The sequence below is a fragment of the Poeciliopsis prolifica genome, unplaced genomic scaffold, assembly GCF_027474105.1.
Source record: "Poeciliopsis prolifica strain line A6 unplaced genomic scaffold, Auburn_PproV2 SCAFFOLD005, whole genome shotgun sequence".
Lineage (NCBI taxonomy): Eukaryota > Metazoa > Chordata > Actinopteri > Cyprinodontiformes > Poeciliidae > Poeciliopsis > Poeciliopsis prolifica.
The window spans coordinates 10,080,387-10,099,384 of NW_026562380.1; the positions used below are offsets into that span (position 1 = coordinate 10,080,387).

Genomic DNA, 18,998 nt, shown 5'->3' on the forward strand with positions numbered 1-18,998 from the left:
TGCATTTGCCAGTGTAGCACACACAATTTAATCACCAGGGAGATTTTTCTGGAGATATTGAAAGGCTCTGTTCAATTTTCTGATCTTCCACATTTTAATACGTTTATTCGGGAATTAGAACCACATTTCCCAACCTTACACTTGGTCTTGATTGACTTGATTGAGGTTGTTTTTTTTTATCTTTTAAGTTTGTCTTGAAGTGACAATTGGGTGATTAAAGGTTTTGCTTTTTGTCTGGCAGAAACATTGAAGGAGAGCTCCGAATGACAAAAAAAAAGAAAGAAAGATTTGGAGCAAGATAACAGCCTGCAGGAAGAAAGGAGAAGAACAAGTCAAATGGGAATGATCAACCACTCTGATGTGATTCCTACACTTCTGTACACTTTCTGCTCTGAAGGTTTCCTTTATACATGATTGCCAGCTATAATCTATTTTTACTCGTCTCATTCATGGAAAGCCCTTTCACCTCTCTTTCTGGAAAAAAAAAAAAAATATATATATATATATATATATATTTGTCAAGCTTTCACCACTTGGTCGCTCGGGAAAGAGCAATACTTATAATGAAATCATTGTCTCTGAAATGCAAATTATTTCCAGGAGCAGAATTTGTTTTTTTTCTTTTTTACCTCAGATTAAATTACTTCAGGGGTTATTGCTGTGAGAAAAAATGTTTTACAGAGAATACAGATGAAGGAAGACATCCAGCGCATCTGAACAGCTCAACTTCAGCTTCTCTGTCCCACTTCTTTGCATCTCCAGCATATCAATGAGCGAAGCTCTTATATTTATTTTTATTCAAATGTTTATCATCCGTCACTGATTGTTTTTAACCCAGTCTGCAGGACTACCGTGAAGAGTCTGACTTTGAGTTTTATTTTGGGCAGTGTTTGATTGTCTCCTTGTCTCATCTATTGTCTTACCTTCCAATCAGACCCCAAGTCTTAAAATCCAGTTTACAGTCCATTGTTTAAAATCAATCAATACTTTGTTGATTTTCTTTCCCCATTTCGTTCAAGAAAATGTTGAAAGTCTGAAAAAATTTTGAAAGACAGTCTTTCTAATAAAAACAACTTTAATGCACTATTTCAACTAAGAGTTTTAATTTGTATTTGCATTTCCTCTATTTCCAGCTGAAAACTACAAGGATAAAACTCAGAATTACAGAGACTACAATTTTAATCTAGTCCAAAAACCCAATTTTTTTCAGTCTACACTTCTAAAAACTTTGGATTATTCTTTCTTTTTTTGTGTGTGTAATTATGCAGTGATTGTGTCAGATTCTTAATTGGCAGTACATTTCCCTTGAACATTCCCTTTTTTTCATTTTATAAGTACTGACGGAAATAACTTGTGGGTTCGGCTTCTGTTACTTGACTGACTGAAGCGAATTCCTGAAGGACTCTGGTGTTCTCCATTATTGCAACTGCTTTGCATGTATAATATACTCTATTTCTGCAAAGGATTCAAAATGCAGATTGCGCTAAACGTGTGGAGATGCAAACACAGCCATCAATTCCACCAGATGGGAGCAAGTTTTAAGTCGGGTCAAAGTTGCAGCCTCTTCAGCCATAAACACACCAGCTGCTGGAGTTACTGTGGGGATTTTTAAAAATGCTTAATATGTTCATTGTTGCTTTAATTAGCAGAAATTTTATGTTATGACACGAAGAGGCATTCTCCCAAAGTTCAAAAACCACATCTGACTGGAGAAATTGTATTGAAACAAAATCAAAAATCGATGCTTTACATTGCAAGAGACAATGTATCCATTTAAATGATTCATTTCCAGACAAAAAAAAAAAGCATCGATGGAAGCGAAAACTGTGTGAGGTTGTGAAATTACTGTACTCTACATATATGCAGCAGTCACTTTTTACTGTATCAGCACAAGATGGAAAGTTGTGTGGATGATATTCTGTTAAACTCACCTTAGAAATGAACAGATACCCTTTGTTTCTGCCATGAGCTGCTGCTGCTGCTCTGTGCTTTATTGCGCAGCTCATATTTGTAAAGTTTTTTCATTTGTCTGCCTTTCTCTTCCACTGCGAAGAACTTACCACCTCCAGTAGTTTCACCAGACTTTTATCACTGGTCTTTAAAAATGTGAAACTATTTCCTTGGATGGTAATTTAAATAAATATGATCGGGCTGTGCTATTACTACAAAATGAATGCATGATTTCCAATTTAAAAGAAATCATCAGAGAGAGACAGAGAGAGAGAGAGAGAAAGAGAGAGAGAGCAGAGAGATGTTTTTTTTAAACGTATTTAGTATCCACAATTAGTTCTGTGAATTTGCTCCATTATTTAATATTTTCACAAGCGATTTCAAATTTACAACACAAGTCAGTTTCTTGTTCTCCTGAAGGTTTCTTGTTCTCCTGAAGGTTTCTTCCTGTTAAAGGGGAGTTTTTCCTGACCACTGTCGCCACATGCATGCTGGCTATAAGAGGTGACTATAAAGATAATGACACAAAGGATCCATTTTTCACATCTTAATCCACAGTTAATGTTGCAACTCAATATCTCTGCTCATTCTCCTTAGAAAAACTTTTAAACTTATTATAGCAATAAATGCAGTATTTGACTAGAATCAATTGTAACATGCCTTGAGACGACATGTGTTGGGAATTAGTGCAACATAAACAAAGTGAATTGAATTGAATAGCAAAATTTTCTGGCATTTCACTTATCAGCTATTTTCCTTTCAGACTGAAGAAGCTGTGCTGAATCTCTCCTGCTATAAAGATAATGACAGTTACATCCTGAACCACAAGACTCAGAGGAGCAGATCATTTTTATTTAGATTGTACAATTCAAAATGTACAATGCAAAGCAAAATAAGCTTCACCCCTGTAGATTCTCACAAACCAAGACAGTGTTATGTAAATAAGTGACCAGCCATGAGAGTTTGTTAATCACATGTCAAGCTGGAGCCCCTGCAGGGAGTTGGCACTGGTGGAAATGGCCTTGTGTGCATGACGTGTCCATCCTATTTCTGGGTGTTTTGTCATTCTGCTGGGTGAACAAAACACCTGAGGTGTTATGTTAAAGCTGGGTGCTGAACTCTCTCTCAGGACTGTGAGGAAAGGTTATATGAATAATGAAAGAGTCTGGGGTCTTTTACTCATTGACAGTGACATTTCTGACAAGAAAGTTCAAAAGTATTTTAATTGATAGTAAAAACAGAAGCTTCTTGATGAAAGCTGCTGATGTAAAAGTTTCAGCTTTTAATGCCTTCAGAGGATTTTTCTACTGCCTGGGTGGGTTTGTTACCAAAGCCGTTGTGTTGGCTCTGAACCAGTTTGGGAACATGAAGAGCCCAGCAAAAATTTTCCGCACCAGTCTGTGTGCCATGCTGGGAACTTGGGCCAGCTACAATACCGCCACCTTTCCGCTTTTTCGTTTGGAGCATTCGATCACGTTTACCGGCTGGGCTCTCCGTTACAGCTCTCACAAGAAAAAAGCTTGTTTCATCTTATTACTTCTGCAAGACAAAAGGCGCGAAATGCACACGTATAAAAATGAGAAGAGGAGGAGATTTAAGTACAAATCTTTATTTAATTTTGTGATGCATGAAATGTGAAGGAGAGCACTGCCCCATTATTCTTTGTTAGTTCAGAAAATGAGTTTTCTTTGCACACACACGGTGTAACATGCAAACGGGGATTAAAAAGACAGAGTGAAAAGGAAATTGCAATAACTCTTCAGTATGACATTAGGAATAAAGTGACAAATTCATAAAATGTTGTTTATTGTTCTTCTACTATTAGATAAGAAGTATTTTTGCATGCTTTCTGTTAAATTGTTTCTATTTATTACATTTGGCGCAACACGGTGTCATTACATTTTAACAACTCTAACAAAAGATACAATATGCAAAACTACAAAATAATTGTGCTCTTATTTTTAAAACCCCTTTTATGATAAAATAGGACCACAGTGCACATTTAAACCTGAACCGCTTCACTTTTCTAATTCTAACATGAGCTATCCTTGCTCGTCTTCAACCAACACTGCTTGAACATAATTCATGCAGTGAGAGAAGGATGAGAAAAGGTCAATACATTTTGCATTTAGTTTAATAAGTATGCGGCTAACAGATTCAATGACACGCTCTGCACACAAAGATCCGCAGCCTGGACATACAACGCGCTGCAGAAAAATATTTTCAGAAGCTAAAGTCTAAACTCTTATATTGTAGCCCTTACAGAGGCCTGATTCTGACTTTGTCATGCTTCCATGGTGTTGAAGATCGTTGCAAAAGAACATGTATGTGGCCAGTGCTGCCCTCTGACACGGGCTGGCAGACAGACTTCTTTGTATTCATCATATCTGCAAATGAGACAAACAGAAAAATATTCCTGGTGTCAGTCGGGCCTCTCTTAGTTATGCAGCTGGCATCAGACCTGCCTAACAAGCACTGACAAATAAAACAAAACCACATCAGTGTGTTCACTTTGTGCTTTGTGTTATGGAATAAGGTCAGTGAGTCTCTTTCCTGTTTTGACTCCGATCAAGGCTCAGATCTCCAAGAATTGTGTTTTGCAAAGCCATCCAAAGTCTTGCCAAAAGACAAAATAATACAGCTATCCAATGCAACGAATTGTAAAAGTAAAGGTGACGGAACAACCAAAGCTACAGAGAAACTTACATTTGAAATGGTGATTTGGTTTCTTTATCTAAATTTTAAGAAAACATTTGGGGTTAGAAAGTGCAAGAGAGCAGACAGCAGGGATTGTGCAGAGGACTGGTCAAAGATTTGTGTTCCAACTTTGTGAAATGTTACAAGACATCACTAAGTGCTTTCCTATTGGTAGAATGATGGTGGGACATGTAGAGCAGATAGTGCAAATAATTTAATCCATGGCTTCTTCAGCTCAATCCACCACACAAAAAAACACGAGGAAGAACTGATAAAATCTTCATCTGCTGCATGCGTATCCATGAGGGTAAGGGGGAGTCATGTGTACTTGTTTGTACATTTTCATTTTAGAATAATAAAAACTCCAGACTGTAAGCTCGAGGGGATGAGAAAGTAATTGGAAACGTAAGAGCGGAGCAAAGCGTAAATATCTTGGGAGGGCTCCTGCTCTCTGGTGAGCTCTTCTCGTCACAAGACGAATGCCTAATTATTGCTGCGCTCTGACAGAAGAAGACGCAAGGAAACAAAACTGGGGAGACTGAATGGGATAATGACCATATCTGTGTCACAATCCACCATGTATTAATCTTTCCATTGATCAACAGAGCTGAGGTGCATTATCTGAGTCATGGCTTAAACTACATTTAATCTGCTTCTAGAAATGAAACGCCAGTGTTCATTATATTTTATAATTTAAGAGTGTTAGGCTGTAACTTTGTCCTGATTGATAAGGTGTTCATTTGAAGCAGACATCAGCAGCTGTTTAATATTAGAGAATATCAGAACCTTCACTGCGCAGTTCAAGAAACATTTTGCTCTCAGTGTTTTTCTGTGGTCATCAGCTCTTAATTCCTCAGTCCATATTTCTAAGTGCTTGTCTGGCAGAGCGCCCTGAGTGGGAGATGAGCTGGTGAGACAACACAACTATGAACCTTGGCTGCTTCGGTGCTCTGCAGTCTGTCGGCTCTCTGCGCTGCGATCTCATGCCAGGCGTGCCTCGGTGGTGCGTTCAGGCTCGGTTCGGTCGCTGGGCTTCCTTTGGCTTCGCTGTGTCAAACGGCGTCCTGCAGACACAGCTGCAACATGCGTCGCTGCACTGGGGAGGAACGAAAAGGTAGAAACAACCGCTGCTCGTGTTTTACATCAGTGCACAAGAACAATAGAATAATGCCGTCAGGTTTTCCATCAAAACTTAACTCCATGCCAACTGAGCTTTGCTGAATGCAATAGAACATTAGTGTTTTTCTTTAGTAGAGTATATAATAGTGAAACATTTTATAAAAACAGGGGCAAAAACATGAGTGCAGGTTTAAGAATAAACCTTTTATCATATGCCAAGAACTTCACATATTACAATAATTACAATGTCTGACTGTGTTTGCAGATATATTTAAGCCCAATGGTATTCATAACCCTGGCAGATTTAGTTCAATGATAATTTTCATTCAACCAAGAAATGCATTTTTCATTGCAAATGAGAGGGATCTCTTAAGAGGTGACAAAAGAATATAGAAGGAATCAGTTTTGAAAAAAAGTTGTATTTCTATTTCAGTAAAAAAATGGCATGTCCAAAGTTATTTACATCATTCTCTATAGTCATTTTTATTGACTGCATCAAACCTTCTTGTAGTTACTGAATAGGTATTAATATTACATCCAGTCAGACGAAACATGTAGGTAAAATGAAAACATTACGTAAACCTAAATCTGCCAGCAGTAAGGACAATTTTACTACCATGACATCGTTTTGTAGTCATTTCTATATATGCATGAATGATGCAAGAGATAAGACCAGGGCTGGTTACCAGTATCAAGGTTTGCTAAGGTTTTTAAACAAGTAGAGAACTGCTAAATCTTTCTCTCATGCTATGCTAGAGAAAGTGCATGAGTGTTTCCTGGTATCGGTGTCTTTCCCCATCCACTGCTGTGCACTGCTGCCCAGCTGCCTGAAAGAAGGCTTCTACATCATCTCATTCTTAAAAGGAAGACAAATTCTTCATTTCCTTGGAAATATTTCTGTTTGTCAGTTGGAACAGCGGGAAATTGAACCTTGAGTGAACCTTCGTAATGTTCAGCTATGAATGTGTTAAAGCAAACAAGCTTTCAGATTACGTTCCTGCTCTTCAAGTTTGGTGAGCACCGCTCGCACACGTGCAAACTGTTGCAAAAATGGAGATCTGCGCGAGCGGCTAAAACAACATTACACACCCCCTGCATATCGCTTGCACCTCTGACATGCGAAGCTGTGGAGGACAGAAACAGCTGGTATAAACCAGGCAGCTCTTTTCTTATGTTAACACTGTTTTAAATTTACATGTGGCTTGTCGAACTTTTTGCTTTAAATCTTTTTATTAGAATACCATGACACTGGGAAGTTTCAGGTTATGATGTAGATTTGATCCTTCACAGATAAATAAATTACAAAAACATTAATGCACTGCAATGTAATGCTATCAAAACACAGATGCGAAATAAAAACTGGTTAATTTTCAATATTAATAATACATCTTGAATATTCCAACCATTTCTCACTCATAGTTTCTAACTGACTGTTATATTAAAAACAGTTTGAATTCATCTGGTGCTTCTCTTCGTGCTCGTTTCCCATGATGCCGCTGTCCTCAGTGTTTTCCGGCCGTCTCTCCAGCTTGTCTCTGGCCCCAACAGACAGACACGACATTAGCTGATGGGAAAATTCCCGTTGTTGTGACATCCGTGCAATCAGCTACAAGCTGGAGTAACGAAGGCTACAGTGCAGGAGGGCAAATGTCACGAGGTTAAAGGTGAAGTCTGACGACGGCAGAACAGACTCACTCAAGAAGCAGATGACAGACGTTAAGGGCCACCAGTAACGACAGCCTGATAGTGAAATTCTATCATTTCCAGTTACATCCATATTTCTAATTAGTGAATGTCAGGTTTTAAAAATGCATAGCCCATCTGTGCAGTAGCTCATGTAAAAACAAGCTTTGCTAGCTGCCCTATGGTCAAACTTCCCTCTTCAATTATATTTGGATTTCTTTGTTTCCCCACTTCTGGCTAGTCAGTGTGTGTCCGGCTTTGTTCTTCACAGATCCATAGTATTCCAGCACTGATTTACAGAGCTGACTGTGGTTTTGAGGACATGTCTCTTCAGGCAGTGTAAAGGTGAGGTAGATTGCATTTTATTTCCTTCTTCTTGCTCTGACCTTCACTGGGAAGTTTCATTTTCATTTCTAGTGTATTGAGAAGGTTTGGTCATTCAGAAGACAAAAACGGCTCATTAGCTCAAAAGGCAGAGCTGTCAAATATAATCAAAGGTAAATTATGGAAATGAGACTCTTTCATTGCTTTAGGCAATAGCAATGAGGGAGTCAATGCCAGACCCCCTCAACAAAAGAGCCACATGTCTCTACACTGAACTCTCATCTGGCCTGGGCAACAGCTGAGTGTGCTTCCTCTTCTCCAAGATCCTGTTGAGCTCCTCGGAGAAGCAGTGGGAGAGCGGAGAAGTGTTTTCTGAGTCGCTCTGCCTCAGCAACACGTAGCTGTTCCCGTTCATTCGCCTCAGAACGCTGGGCAGCGTGGCTGACAGCCCATTGGGGAAGTCACACTCTGGAGACGTGTGCTGCGGTGTGGGAGGCAGAGGAGGCGCCGGGGGAGGAGGATCGTTACTCGCTAAAGTCTGAGCCTCACCGGGAACGATCTGCAAAAAGCCTCCGTCCTGGATGTGTCCGTTATGCAGCTTGGAAACTCCATTGCAGACGCCGTTGCAGCGGCTAGAGACGGTCTTCAGCTCCATGTGGGTGGAGTTCCTGTGCTGCTTTTTGCACCTGCTGCTCCTCTTGCTGCTCGGGTGCGCTGCGGCTGCGGCACGCAGAGAGTATTTCCCTCTCTGGTCTGGCCGCAAGCAGAAGCCCACATAAGCAAGCACAACGGTGAGGACCACACAAAGCCCACCGAGGATGGTGATGAGGGACAGATACATGGCTTCCATGTTCTTGGGGGACAGCAGGAGGAGGGAGTGTGCCCCATCAGATGAGGGATGCTCAGTACCTGGTACTGTGGCAACAAAGTTCCGCGTTCGCTCTGTGAGTGGAGGAGGAGGCACATCCAGGCTGATGGTTACATCATAGGTTGCTACGGCAACCTTAACATTGTTCTCAACCGCGTGGCAGACGTAGAGGCCGCTCTGGTCCTGCCGGGCCTTGATGATCAGCAGGCCGTCCGTTCCTGTCCTGAAGCCGGAGCCGAGGTCGTAGCCCTGCACCTCGCCGCCGTTCAGCGTCCAAAACGGAGTCGCCAGGTTGGAGTTGAGCTCGCACTGCAGCAGCACGTCATCGCCGACCCGAACAGATCGGTTCTGCTGGACCACATCTGAAACATCAACATTTTGTTACATAGTGCTTTTTATGTCTCCACCGAATTTGCACATGTGAGGACTACAATTTATGTTCCTTCTTTGCAAAATATTTGAAGCTCAAATATTTTGAGCTACATTTTACTGAAATTGCCTGTTAGCAGCAACATTCTTCTCCAAGATTCTTAACCGGATCACACTTGTGAGATTTTACTTGATTTTTTTCTGTAAGGATGTCAATGGAATCAAGTTTGAAAAAAAGTTTTATTTCCATTTTAGCAAAAAATTGCACATTCAAAATTATTTACAGCCTTCGATGTATTAATTTGTATTGGCTTTATGCAGCGATGCACTTTTCCAAGTTCATCCATCACATAAAACCTCAATAAAATGCACAGAAGTGTGTGGCTTTAATACGACACAGTGTGCAAAAGTTTGAGGAGCATCTAACTTCACAAAATTACATTAACTAACCCCTTGACTCACAAACTAATTATTTATCATTTACTATACTTATCACATAATGTCCAGACTTATCGTGGCATGATGTTCAATTAGATACATTTTAACCTCTGGTATCATACAAAGACAGAACGAGGAGTTAGAAGATGCTACATTTCATCAGAGTGAAAATTGATAAACGGGGAGAAGGCATTCGCCTGCCTTGAATATCAAACAGATTTCTCTCCGTAGACAGCAAAGATGTGATTAAAGAAGGGAGGAGAGGATTTTACCAACGCTGTGCATATAATCAACTTTCAAAGAGGCCTTCACGCCATCCGATGACAACTGTGCATCTTTTGAGCCTCATATTCTCTATTTTTAATCCTCTGTCTAGATGTTTAAAGCTAACTATTTTTATATAAGCATCAGATAAGACTTCTGCATACCGTATCCTGTGTTCTCACACCCCGTTCTGCCATGCTGGATGTCTTGGATTAAAGAGGATCTGTGAAAGGGGAGAAAAAAAATAATAATAAGCACAACAGAAAAATAAAGGGTAGCAGATGGTTTTATTACAACCTCATGAACACATTGTCATATAATACATAAAGGCGAAAAAAAGCACATAGTTGTTAAATGAACGGACATGGATATCAGACATGGATATCAGAACCAGCCTTTGCTGCTTGTACAGCTGCAAGTCTTTCAGGGAATAGATCTCAGTGTTGTGCATTTAGAGACAGGGTTGTTTCCCTTTTTTTCTTTGGAAACAACTTGAGTTTAGTCAGATAGGATTGAGAATGCATGTGAACAGAAATCTTTCACTATAGCTCCGACTGTTCGCTTAATTTCAAGTCATCTTCAGTCTCCAACAAGTTTCAGAAGTAAGCTTTGACCAGTTTCCCCAATCCTGCTGAAGACAACCGTCCTTAGAGCATGTTGCTGCCACCACCATGCGCCACCATAAAAATGACATGTTCAAGTTAGTTTAATGGAGTGTTAGTTTTTACTTATTACATCATTTCTAAATGCAACTTATCCATCTTGATTTCATTCAGGGGTATCAGAAAAATACGCCTAGATTTTCATTTCATTCTTCTTCTACTTCCTACTTGGAAATAATCTTATGTTGGACAGCCGCATAAAAAATATACAGAAAATGTTGAAGAATGAATTATTTTGCAAGGCACTGAACAACTTCCTTCTTCCCTGAATTGAATTGTTTCTGCCGATAACGTTTACATGTCCACATAAATCAGCACATTGCATATATGCAGCTGCATGAAGTGTTTACGATTACAGCCAGGGTCATGTTTCTACCAGCAGTCTGATTACGCAACCATTCTGCGAGCTGACATTGTCACAGGGCGCAGCGACACATCAGGTTAGAGATTAGGCCAATGAAGGGTCACCTTCAGTCACCTGATCCAACCGCATGTTGGCAGATTTCACCACTCACCTGTTCGACTGAGTCATTACGTCCACACACTCGGCTCCGCTCCAGGCACAGTGAGGGTCCCGGGAAAATATGCAGTCATAGCAGGAAGTGTATCTCTCGCAGTTAGACAGAGGCAGCTGAACAACGCCTGATGAGGAGCTGATGTACACACTCGTCTGAGGGGGAAAAAAAATAGGACTTTAAGTATTACGAGGCAGTGAGTCATCTTCAGCTTTGTGTATTTAAGGCGGTGAGATTGGCTACCCGCTCTGCAGACAGTAGAACGTTGGTAACAGGTTCTGGTTTGTCAAACAGCTGCAACTCTTCGATAATGTGCAGCTGACCTTTGATGGCTACTGCTTTGTGCAACCAACCTTCATCTGGATGGCAAAGATCAAAGATTTGAGATGTTTAGTTAGCTAATTTTCAAAATGTTAGTGAGCTGAGATGATTTGGAAAACTTATGTGTGGACCTATATAACCATTGAACTTCACACAACATTTTCCTTTTTGAAAATGAGGATGAAAAACAAATGAGACATAGACACTCAATATTCAACACTGAAAAACCATTGGAGGAGCAAAGCTTTGGATTTAAGTTTAATAACATTCACCTCAAAACATTTTTTTAACAGATGAATTATCCTTAGTACTTAGTAAACCCACTGCAGCCATATTCAATGAATTGGAATATACCACAGAATATTCAATGAATGTTTGTCAGATTAAAAGTATGTTTTGAAAACAGCAACATTTAAGCGGGTATTAAACATACTTTTCACTAAATGCACATTTCTGTTTTTAAAGGCACATGAAGTTTTATTGGTTAAATGCAATATTCTATATTTAAATATGTTCTCATTACTTTTGAGTGTGAAATCATCACTGTTAAGATGGAAAGGGCTCTTAAACATCCATCTGTGTGTAATTTACCTACATAATAAAATCATTTAGTAAGTTCCTGAAATAAATGGACTTTTCAGTAATGTTCCAATTTATCAAATGGGTTTGTATTACAGTTAAAAAAATTATTATTATGACAAGCAGGTTCAAAATGAGTAGATCAAAATCTTATTAATAAATAATGGAAAGCTGTCTAATAAGTGGGATTTAACAGATGACTACTGCAACCACTGGCAAAAAATAAAACATGGGATCAGAAGATAGTCAGATGTTTTCATTTGCAGCACAGAAAAATCCCAATTATTTCATCATCAGCCAAATTAATGCCATTCCTGAATTGCTTTCAGATGCCATGAAAGCTCATTACAAGGGCCAAGTAATGTCCTGCAGGCTGCATTTCTGACAACTCAAACAGCAAAGGCACAGGTGAAACTTTAGAGACGTTTCTCTTTCCAAAAGTCAAATGAATTAAAAGAAGATCTCAAAAGTCAACAATGAAGTCAGTGAATAAACTAGATTTCCAACTAAAAATTTAGTATGAATCTTGTGTGGATAACAATGTGCCATTCTGCCAAGCTGATATATCAGCTGTTAAAAGAAAATGTTGGAATCTGATTGGATGAAGAATATTGTGTTTAATGCCAGTAAGTCGAGCCTCCAATGAGCTGAAGTTGACACACAAGGCAGAGAAGATGCAACAGGAAATCTGTTTTAAGGAAATCTATATTTTCTCTAATGACTTAATCTCAGAAAAATTATCACTTATAACAACTTTGTATTTTTATTGTATTTTTTTTTTTTTTTTTTTTACAAAGACTGTCAAACAAAGCATGTTTTTTGTTATTTGAAACAACTGACTGAACATCCTCCGAAGCGCTGACATCAGATTTTTTGCCAGGGGTTATTACAGACCGGCGTTTGCAGAGCCTTCATATCGGGCATTTTGCAATTCTAAAATGATCTGATATAACATTCAGAGCAGAAACAGTACCACACTCAAATCCTCCCACCAGCCCTCACTGAAAAACAATGTTTTGTTTTGCTTTTTTCATCTTGAAAAGGACTCTAAACTCTCCGTTACCAGTTTTTATCTAAAAGTCAGCTTGCCGAGAAGCTTTATACACACCTGTGCCCATATATAAAACATGGTACATTTGCTCGTCTACTCCCTGGACCACAGTTGCTGCCATATGTGTGTAGTCTGTTGTCCTCCTGAACAAGAGGGGACGTCTGTCTGCAGGCAGGACCTGACGGGACATTAGAGGATGCCGTCTGACAAAATCTAGGACTTCATCAGGTAGGGACGTGGAGACGTTCATGCCCTTAGCCCTCAGTTTGCCAGTGATACACTGCAGTAAAAGAAAGACCAAAGAGACACATAGACGGGGGATGAGGACGAAGTAACAAAGAGCTTGGAGAGTGAGAGGGAGAGAGACAGTGTTGTCCTTATATGTAATAAACCAGCCTTTAAATAGAGGCCGGCTCTGGAGGGTAGAGAGGATGTCAGGAGGATTAGTGAGACGGTCCTCAGGGAGAATTCAGACATCATGAGAAAAATATAAACCTTTGCAAGACTGTGTCAAGAGAAACTGCAAGTTTTCATTTAGATTTTAATAAGCTTGTGTGAGCTCAGCGTCCGTTTTCCGCTGACATGAGGGCGACTCAGCTCTCACTGCACCTGAATGAGGAGGCAGCTTTCCTTTCGCTTTGTTCTGTTCAAATGATGTCAGCCAACTCCTCTAAGAGGCTTTCACGCTCTCACCCCAAAACCTTTGACTATTCCTTTTTTTTCCCCTCCATTTAATAGGAAAGTTTAATTAAGTCTGAAGAAATGCTGAAATTCACCCACAATAGAAAATGTCTCCAACCACAAAGTCGACCGCTGGCCTCTCTCCCCTTTCATTAATTGCCATAAAAATGGTTTGAGTGTCTCAAAGCTGATTTTTATTCTTTGCCTAGTTTTCCCTCCATCTTTAGTGCAATTCCTTAATGAATCTGCTCTCTCTAGCTATTCCTATTTAATGCAGGTTTAAGATGAGATTTGTTCCAATTTTTAAAAAAAACTCAAAAGCCATCACTGCCTGTGTAAAAGTTTGTGGATATGTGCTTACAGTTCCAGGTCGTGGCTCAGGGATTTTTCCAACATATTCCTTCCAGGTGGAGCCGGAATCCTGGCTCTCCATGTAGGGACCTCGGAAGGCTTCTTGGACTTCAGACAAAGAGAACCGACACACTGCAGACGCCTTCACGTTTTTCCTTTGTACGTCAAGCAACACCGGGAGAAAGACCAGAGCACAAGTCACAAACAATAACACTAGTAAACCAGGGGTTTCCATGGCAAGAGACGCAGAGGTGCAGCCGGGCTACAGCTTGTCAAAGCATAGAGAGAGACACACAGGAGGAAAATGAGGAGGAAAATGAGGATGAGTGGTGACAGAGATGAAACTCATTAGAAATCATAAAGGTCTGAGAACAGGAATTAAGAGGCAACAACAAGGTATAGGGAAGGTAAGAGACAGAACTGGAGCTGAATAACAAATAACATCAAGATGTATGGAGAGTTATTTGCTTATGCTGTTTGCTTTGATATAAAATAGCATTTTCCATTGTTGCTGCCTTAGGGTGAGGGATTGATTTATGCAGTAGTGATTCACACAAAAATCTTCAAACTCAAAAGTTCAGTGCAATTTTGTCTTAGTGATAACTTGGGCAGTATGTGGAAGCAAAAACTGAGTTCCTGTTTAAGCCCAGAAAACTCCACAAAAATTGACAAAGTATGATGAGAAATGAACTTACTGATTCACAACCCAAAAAGCCCATCAGTTCTGATAGACTGCAGGTTTTGTGGCTAGTTGCAAAATGTCTCCAGCTCCTCCATAGTTACCAGCTTCTCAGTTCATGTGTCTAATTGAGCCTTGGTAGCTTTGCAGTTTTGTCATGCTGTTTAAGGTGCATGAAAACCTTTCAAAGCAGCATATGTGCTTTAGCTATCAAAGAGTTTCAGACAAGGAGAAGAGCTCTTTACATGCCTCCTCTGAGTGATAGCAAAGAGATGTAAATGGAAATTTATTGCAGACTTTATCTTAAACAATTCAAGCAGCAGCCGCACTTAACCTTCATGCATTTATTTGTGCTAAAAGTTACTGAATAAAAATAATCTTCTTGTATTTTTGTTTCATTTGAACCACATAAATCTGCTGTTTTTCAACATTCAAAAGCAACTAAAAATCTGTGCAGCCTTTTCCTAAACATCTGTAAACCTTCAGCTCATCAAACCACTTGGACCTAACGCCCTCTGGACATAGTTTATCTGCCCTATCTCTATCTCATCTTTGGAAGCTTCAATGTATTAGCTGTTGCTCGTCCGCTTTCGCAATCCCAATCTCCCTTCCTTCCCACTCCGCAACCCAAACAGAGATCTTTTTTTTTTTTAACTCACCACTCCAAACCGAAGATGCCGTAAAACAGAGTGTCCTGTGGGGTGAGGCCATGCATTACGAAGATGCTGCGTAGCATGTTAAAGTGGAAGTCGTACTCGGGCAGAGAGCAAGTCAGTCTCGTCTTTAGGAAGGACGTCCATCGTTTCTGGAGAGTCAAATGGCCTCCTCGGTCTCCCTGAGGGACAAAAAAGGAGCAGATGAGGAGAGGAGAGTCATGTAAGGTGAGGACTACAAAACAGCCAATGTGTCAGGAAGACATTTACAACTGATGTGGGTAGATGTGAGGTGCCATGCTTCATATCTGTAACACCTCTAGAAATTCAGAACTGAGGGTGCACAAAAAAAAAAGGTTATGACCCCCTAGTGGAATTTTATTCCCTGGTATCAGATCAATAATAAATGTCAAAGCCACACACACAACTGATACAGACATCCTTGTATGATAACAATCTTTTAAAAATGTTTTTTGAGTTGAATCTTTTGGATACTGAACAAGAAATCCCAGTGTATTTCAATTTTAATAAAACAACCCCAGTGAGCTCCCTTCACTGAAGACGAACAACAAGGTTATAAAAGGGAGCAGATGGCTGCTGCCTGTCAGGGCAGTGGCATCTTTCTTTTTTGAAAAGAAAGATGCTAAGCAGCCTGTCTCGCCGGCATTCATCCTCCCCAAACCTCACTGGCTCTGCAACTAATTCATCACCAACCCAGTCTGCTCCTGTAATTATGCCACGCTCCTTGATTTTAAATGCGTTTCCCATCCCGCCCCTCGTTTGTTACATCAGCTAAAAACTTCACACATTTACCCTGATGAATACGTAAGACCTTGAGAATGCACTCACCTTACAAATTCGGGCAACACGAGCAACCCTGCTGTGGCTGTAGGTTGTAGATTGCTCCTGGCTCTTCTCAGTGAAGAAGAAGTAGATCTTATCGTCGTCTCCATTGCTGCTGCCCAAACTCTCCCTGACAAGAGCTGAACCCACAAAGTCTGCCTCTGCAAAAAAGAAGAGATGAATTGACTCAAGCGTTGCTTTTTATATTTGTATTTGTGTCCTATTTAGATGTAATAAAATTAAGAGGTCAATCCATGCAGAATTTGCTTTATCAACTAATTAATCTATCTAACTGCGTGCTCTTTCTCATTAAGACCATAAACATTGCAATGTTAAACAAATTGCAAAGGGCCATCCAGAAACTCCATCATAATGTTAAAACACTTTCAATAAAATTGTTGTGCACTCGCACAGTCTTGTCATCCAAATGTGATCAAATGCGTCCATTTCAGGAAATGATCTCACCATTCAGCCAGCGTGTGGGAGCGTTCTCAGTCTTCAGAGCGGGAGACGGAGCGTTTCGGCGAATATCTGGAAAGCTCCAGAAGTCATACCGGGAAGCCGTGTATATCTGCTGGTCTGAAGCAAAAACAAGGTTTTGCGTCATCCAAATTTGAAAACAAATTCTTCATGAAATTTTAATTTTTCATGTGGGTTACCTAAAATGAGGGCAGTGTAACCTGTTGTTGGTCCATAAGGACATTTATCTTTGCCTTCTTCAGGCTGAGAGGACATAACAAACCTCTTTTCATCCTAAAGAAAAAACAGGGAAACTTTGATTTTGAAACCAAAAACACTAGCTTTTTAAAAAATAAATAAATAAAAAATATTCAAAAAAGCAGCTTTTGTAGCTAAAACTTAAAATGAATCTACAATCTATAAAACACTTGATAGAAATGTGGTAGATTGCTGAAGAAAGAAAATGTATTGATGAACATACAACAAATGCACAGAGGGGCATATAGGCGTGAGTCCCACACATGTACAGGTGCGTAGAGTTAAACCTCTGCAGGAGGCGGATGTGATTAAAGCACTCTGTCTGAAAGAGGAAGAACAAAAACACACTTAATTAAAATAAGGAACAAACAACAATGTGTGCATTCACATATCAGATGTAACATAACAGCAAATGTCAGCATTTTAGATTAATGAAATGCATATGTGCTGGTTTGTTATAGAGTGAATTACACTAAATATAAATGTACTCTTTGGTTCAAATGCTTAATTGGAAGAAAAGCTCTGTAATATAAAAAAAAGTTCTCAATAAGAAATGGTCGTTCATTTTATTTATGTACACTTGTTTTACATTTATCTGCTACATCTCTGATATCATCCACTTATTTTAGGAATCAAATACTAAGGCACATCAATTTTAAGCATAAAAACAATTGGACCATTTGATTTCATTCAATAAATTTTTTAACCTTTGTTTTTTAAGAGAATGTAGTTTTTAAAAAAAATAATTACAGTAAAAAGTAATGAAAAGGAATGACAGGATTAAAGTAATAACAAAGTGCCAACCTTATTGTCTTTTCCCTTGAGCACGCACTGAAGCTTTTGCTCAGTGGAGGCCTCCCACTTGATCTACAGCAAACCAAAGAACAAGACAGAAAATGACCACGTGATTGAACACTTGAGGATATTGAAACAATTACAACACAATTGGTGGAAAATAGATTTTCCTTTTGTCACCCTGGCATCGAAAATGACTTGTTGAGTAACCAAACGTGTTTTTGTGTTATGTAACAGATATTTAGCTGAGCCCACAAAGGAGATGGAGGCACAGGAGCGCTTGCAATGCAGTGCTATGCACACGCATAAAAACAGGTGGAACATAAAGCAGAACAGATGGAAGACCACACTTGCTAATTGGAGTCAAATTGTTTAATGGAAGAATCCAAGACAAAGTCATAAAATTACTTCAAATATTATTTTTTTTCTAGGCTGGTGTATAAAACAGCTCTAATTAGTGGCTTTAGCCAAATAAAATATTAAGGAACACTTTTCTTATAAAAGTTAGAGGCTTTTTTGGCTTGATATTGAATGTACAACTCAAATTTTAAGCATTTCATATAGCTTGAGGTAGCCGAGTAAAACATTCAACACATAAATGGCAAGAAGCGTAATGTTCATTGTGCCACCAGGACATAGTTTAATTGCTCTTTTATCATGAGTTACCTCAAGGAATATCTAAGCCATAACAAGTCCTAGAGATGTTTACAACAGCTTGACTATGGGAGTATTTCAGTCAATTCTCCACATAAAACCACCAAAGGAAGTCTGTGATGAAAGTTTAATGTCTTCAAGAATACTGGCAACAATTCCTGCATGCATACAAACATTGACTTTTCCTTTACTGCTCTGCCTTTATTTGTTATATATATATACTAAACAATCCTCCATGTGTCCATCACCTAATAATGTTTTATAAACTTTTCAATAACGGTGCTTTTTAATCACAGTAGCATAACAAGCTGAACATTTCAGAATGATCTAATTTTTAATTTGAGAATCTTTCTGTAATATGGAAGCCTAACTGACTCAAATTAAAATTTTAATTTGTTCGTTCGTTAGTTCGTTCAGTTTATAGGACAAAGATAACTTACTGTAAAGACAATAGTTTAAAGTAAATAAGAAGAAAAACATATAAAGATATACTAACTACTAATCTAGGTCAAACTATAACCATCATTTATTGTTCAGCATTGAACCTACCAATGCCTGTGCAAGGAAGTACAAGGAAATATAGTTTAAACATTAAACATAATTGAAGTAAATTATTAACAGCAGAATTAAACATTAGATATTTGGTTTTTACTCGTATATGTAACACTGCATTGAGATTTATGTACAAATTAAATTAGCACAAAATTCCTTTCTTTCTTAATACCTGAGGAGGGCGTTGATGCAAATTAAAATGTTTTTCTCAAATTTAAGCAGCAATTAAAGCG

At 39.1% G+C, this 18,998-nt stretch overlaps 1 protein-coding gene across 3 annotated transcripts in view; it reads right to left on the bottom strand.

Annotated features, from left to right (window-relative positions):
• Nucleotides 1-3,539: 3,539 nt before the first annotated feature.
• Nucleotides 3,540-18,998, bottom strand: part of LOC129359758 (semaphorin-4G-like) — a 30,798-nt gene continuing 15,339 nt past the window's right edge. For 2 of the 3 annotated variants that reach the window (XR_008605939.1, XR_008605940.1), the window contains 13 exons: nt 17,569-17,631; nt 16,988-17,086; nt 16,707-16,800; nt 16,513-16,626; nt 16,054-16,208; nt 15,211-15,386; nt 13,883-14,027; nt 12,898-13,120; nt 11,133-11,248; nt 10,890-11,044; nt 9,877-9,935; nt 5,580-9,003; nt 3,540-4,337 (listed from right to left, as the gene is read on the bottom strand). Coding sequence is in view for 1 of the 3 variants with exons in the window: in XM_055029621.1 (XP_054885596.1) it covers nt 8,039-9,003; nt 9,877-9,935; nt 10,890-11,044; nt 11,133-11,248; nt 12,898-13,120; nt 13,883-14,027; nt 15,211-15,386; nt 16,054-16,208; nt 16,513-16,626; nt 16,707-16,800; nt 16,988-17,086; nt 17,569-17,631 (2,364 nt within the window). In the remaining 2 variants the exon portion in view is untranslated. Of the gene's footprint in view, nt 9,004-9,876; nt 9,936-10,889; nt 11,045-11,132; nt 11,249-12,897; nt 13,121-13,882; nt 14,028-15,210; nt 15,387-16,053; nt 16,209-16,512; nt 16,627-16,706; nt 16,801-16,987; nt 17,087-17,568; nt 17,632-18,998 lie in introns of all 3 variants that reach the window. The other variant, XM_055029621.1, reaches the window with a different exon arrangement.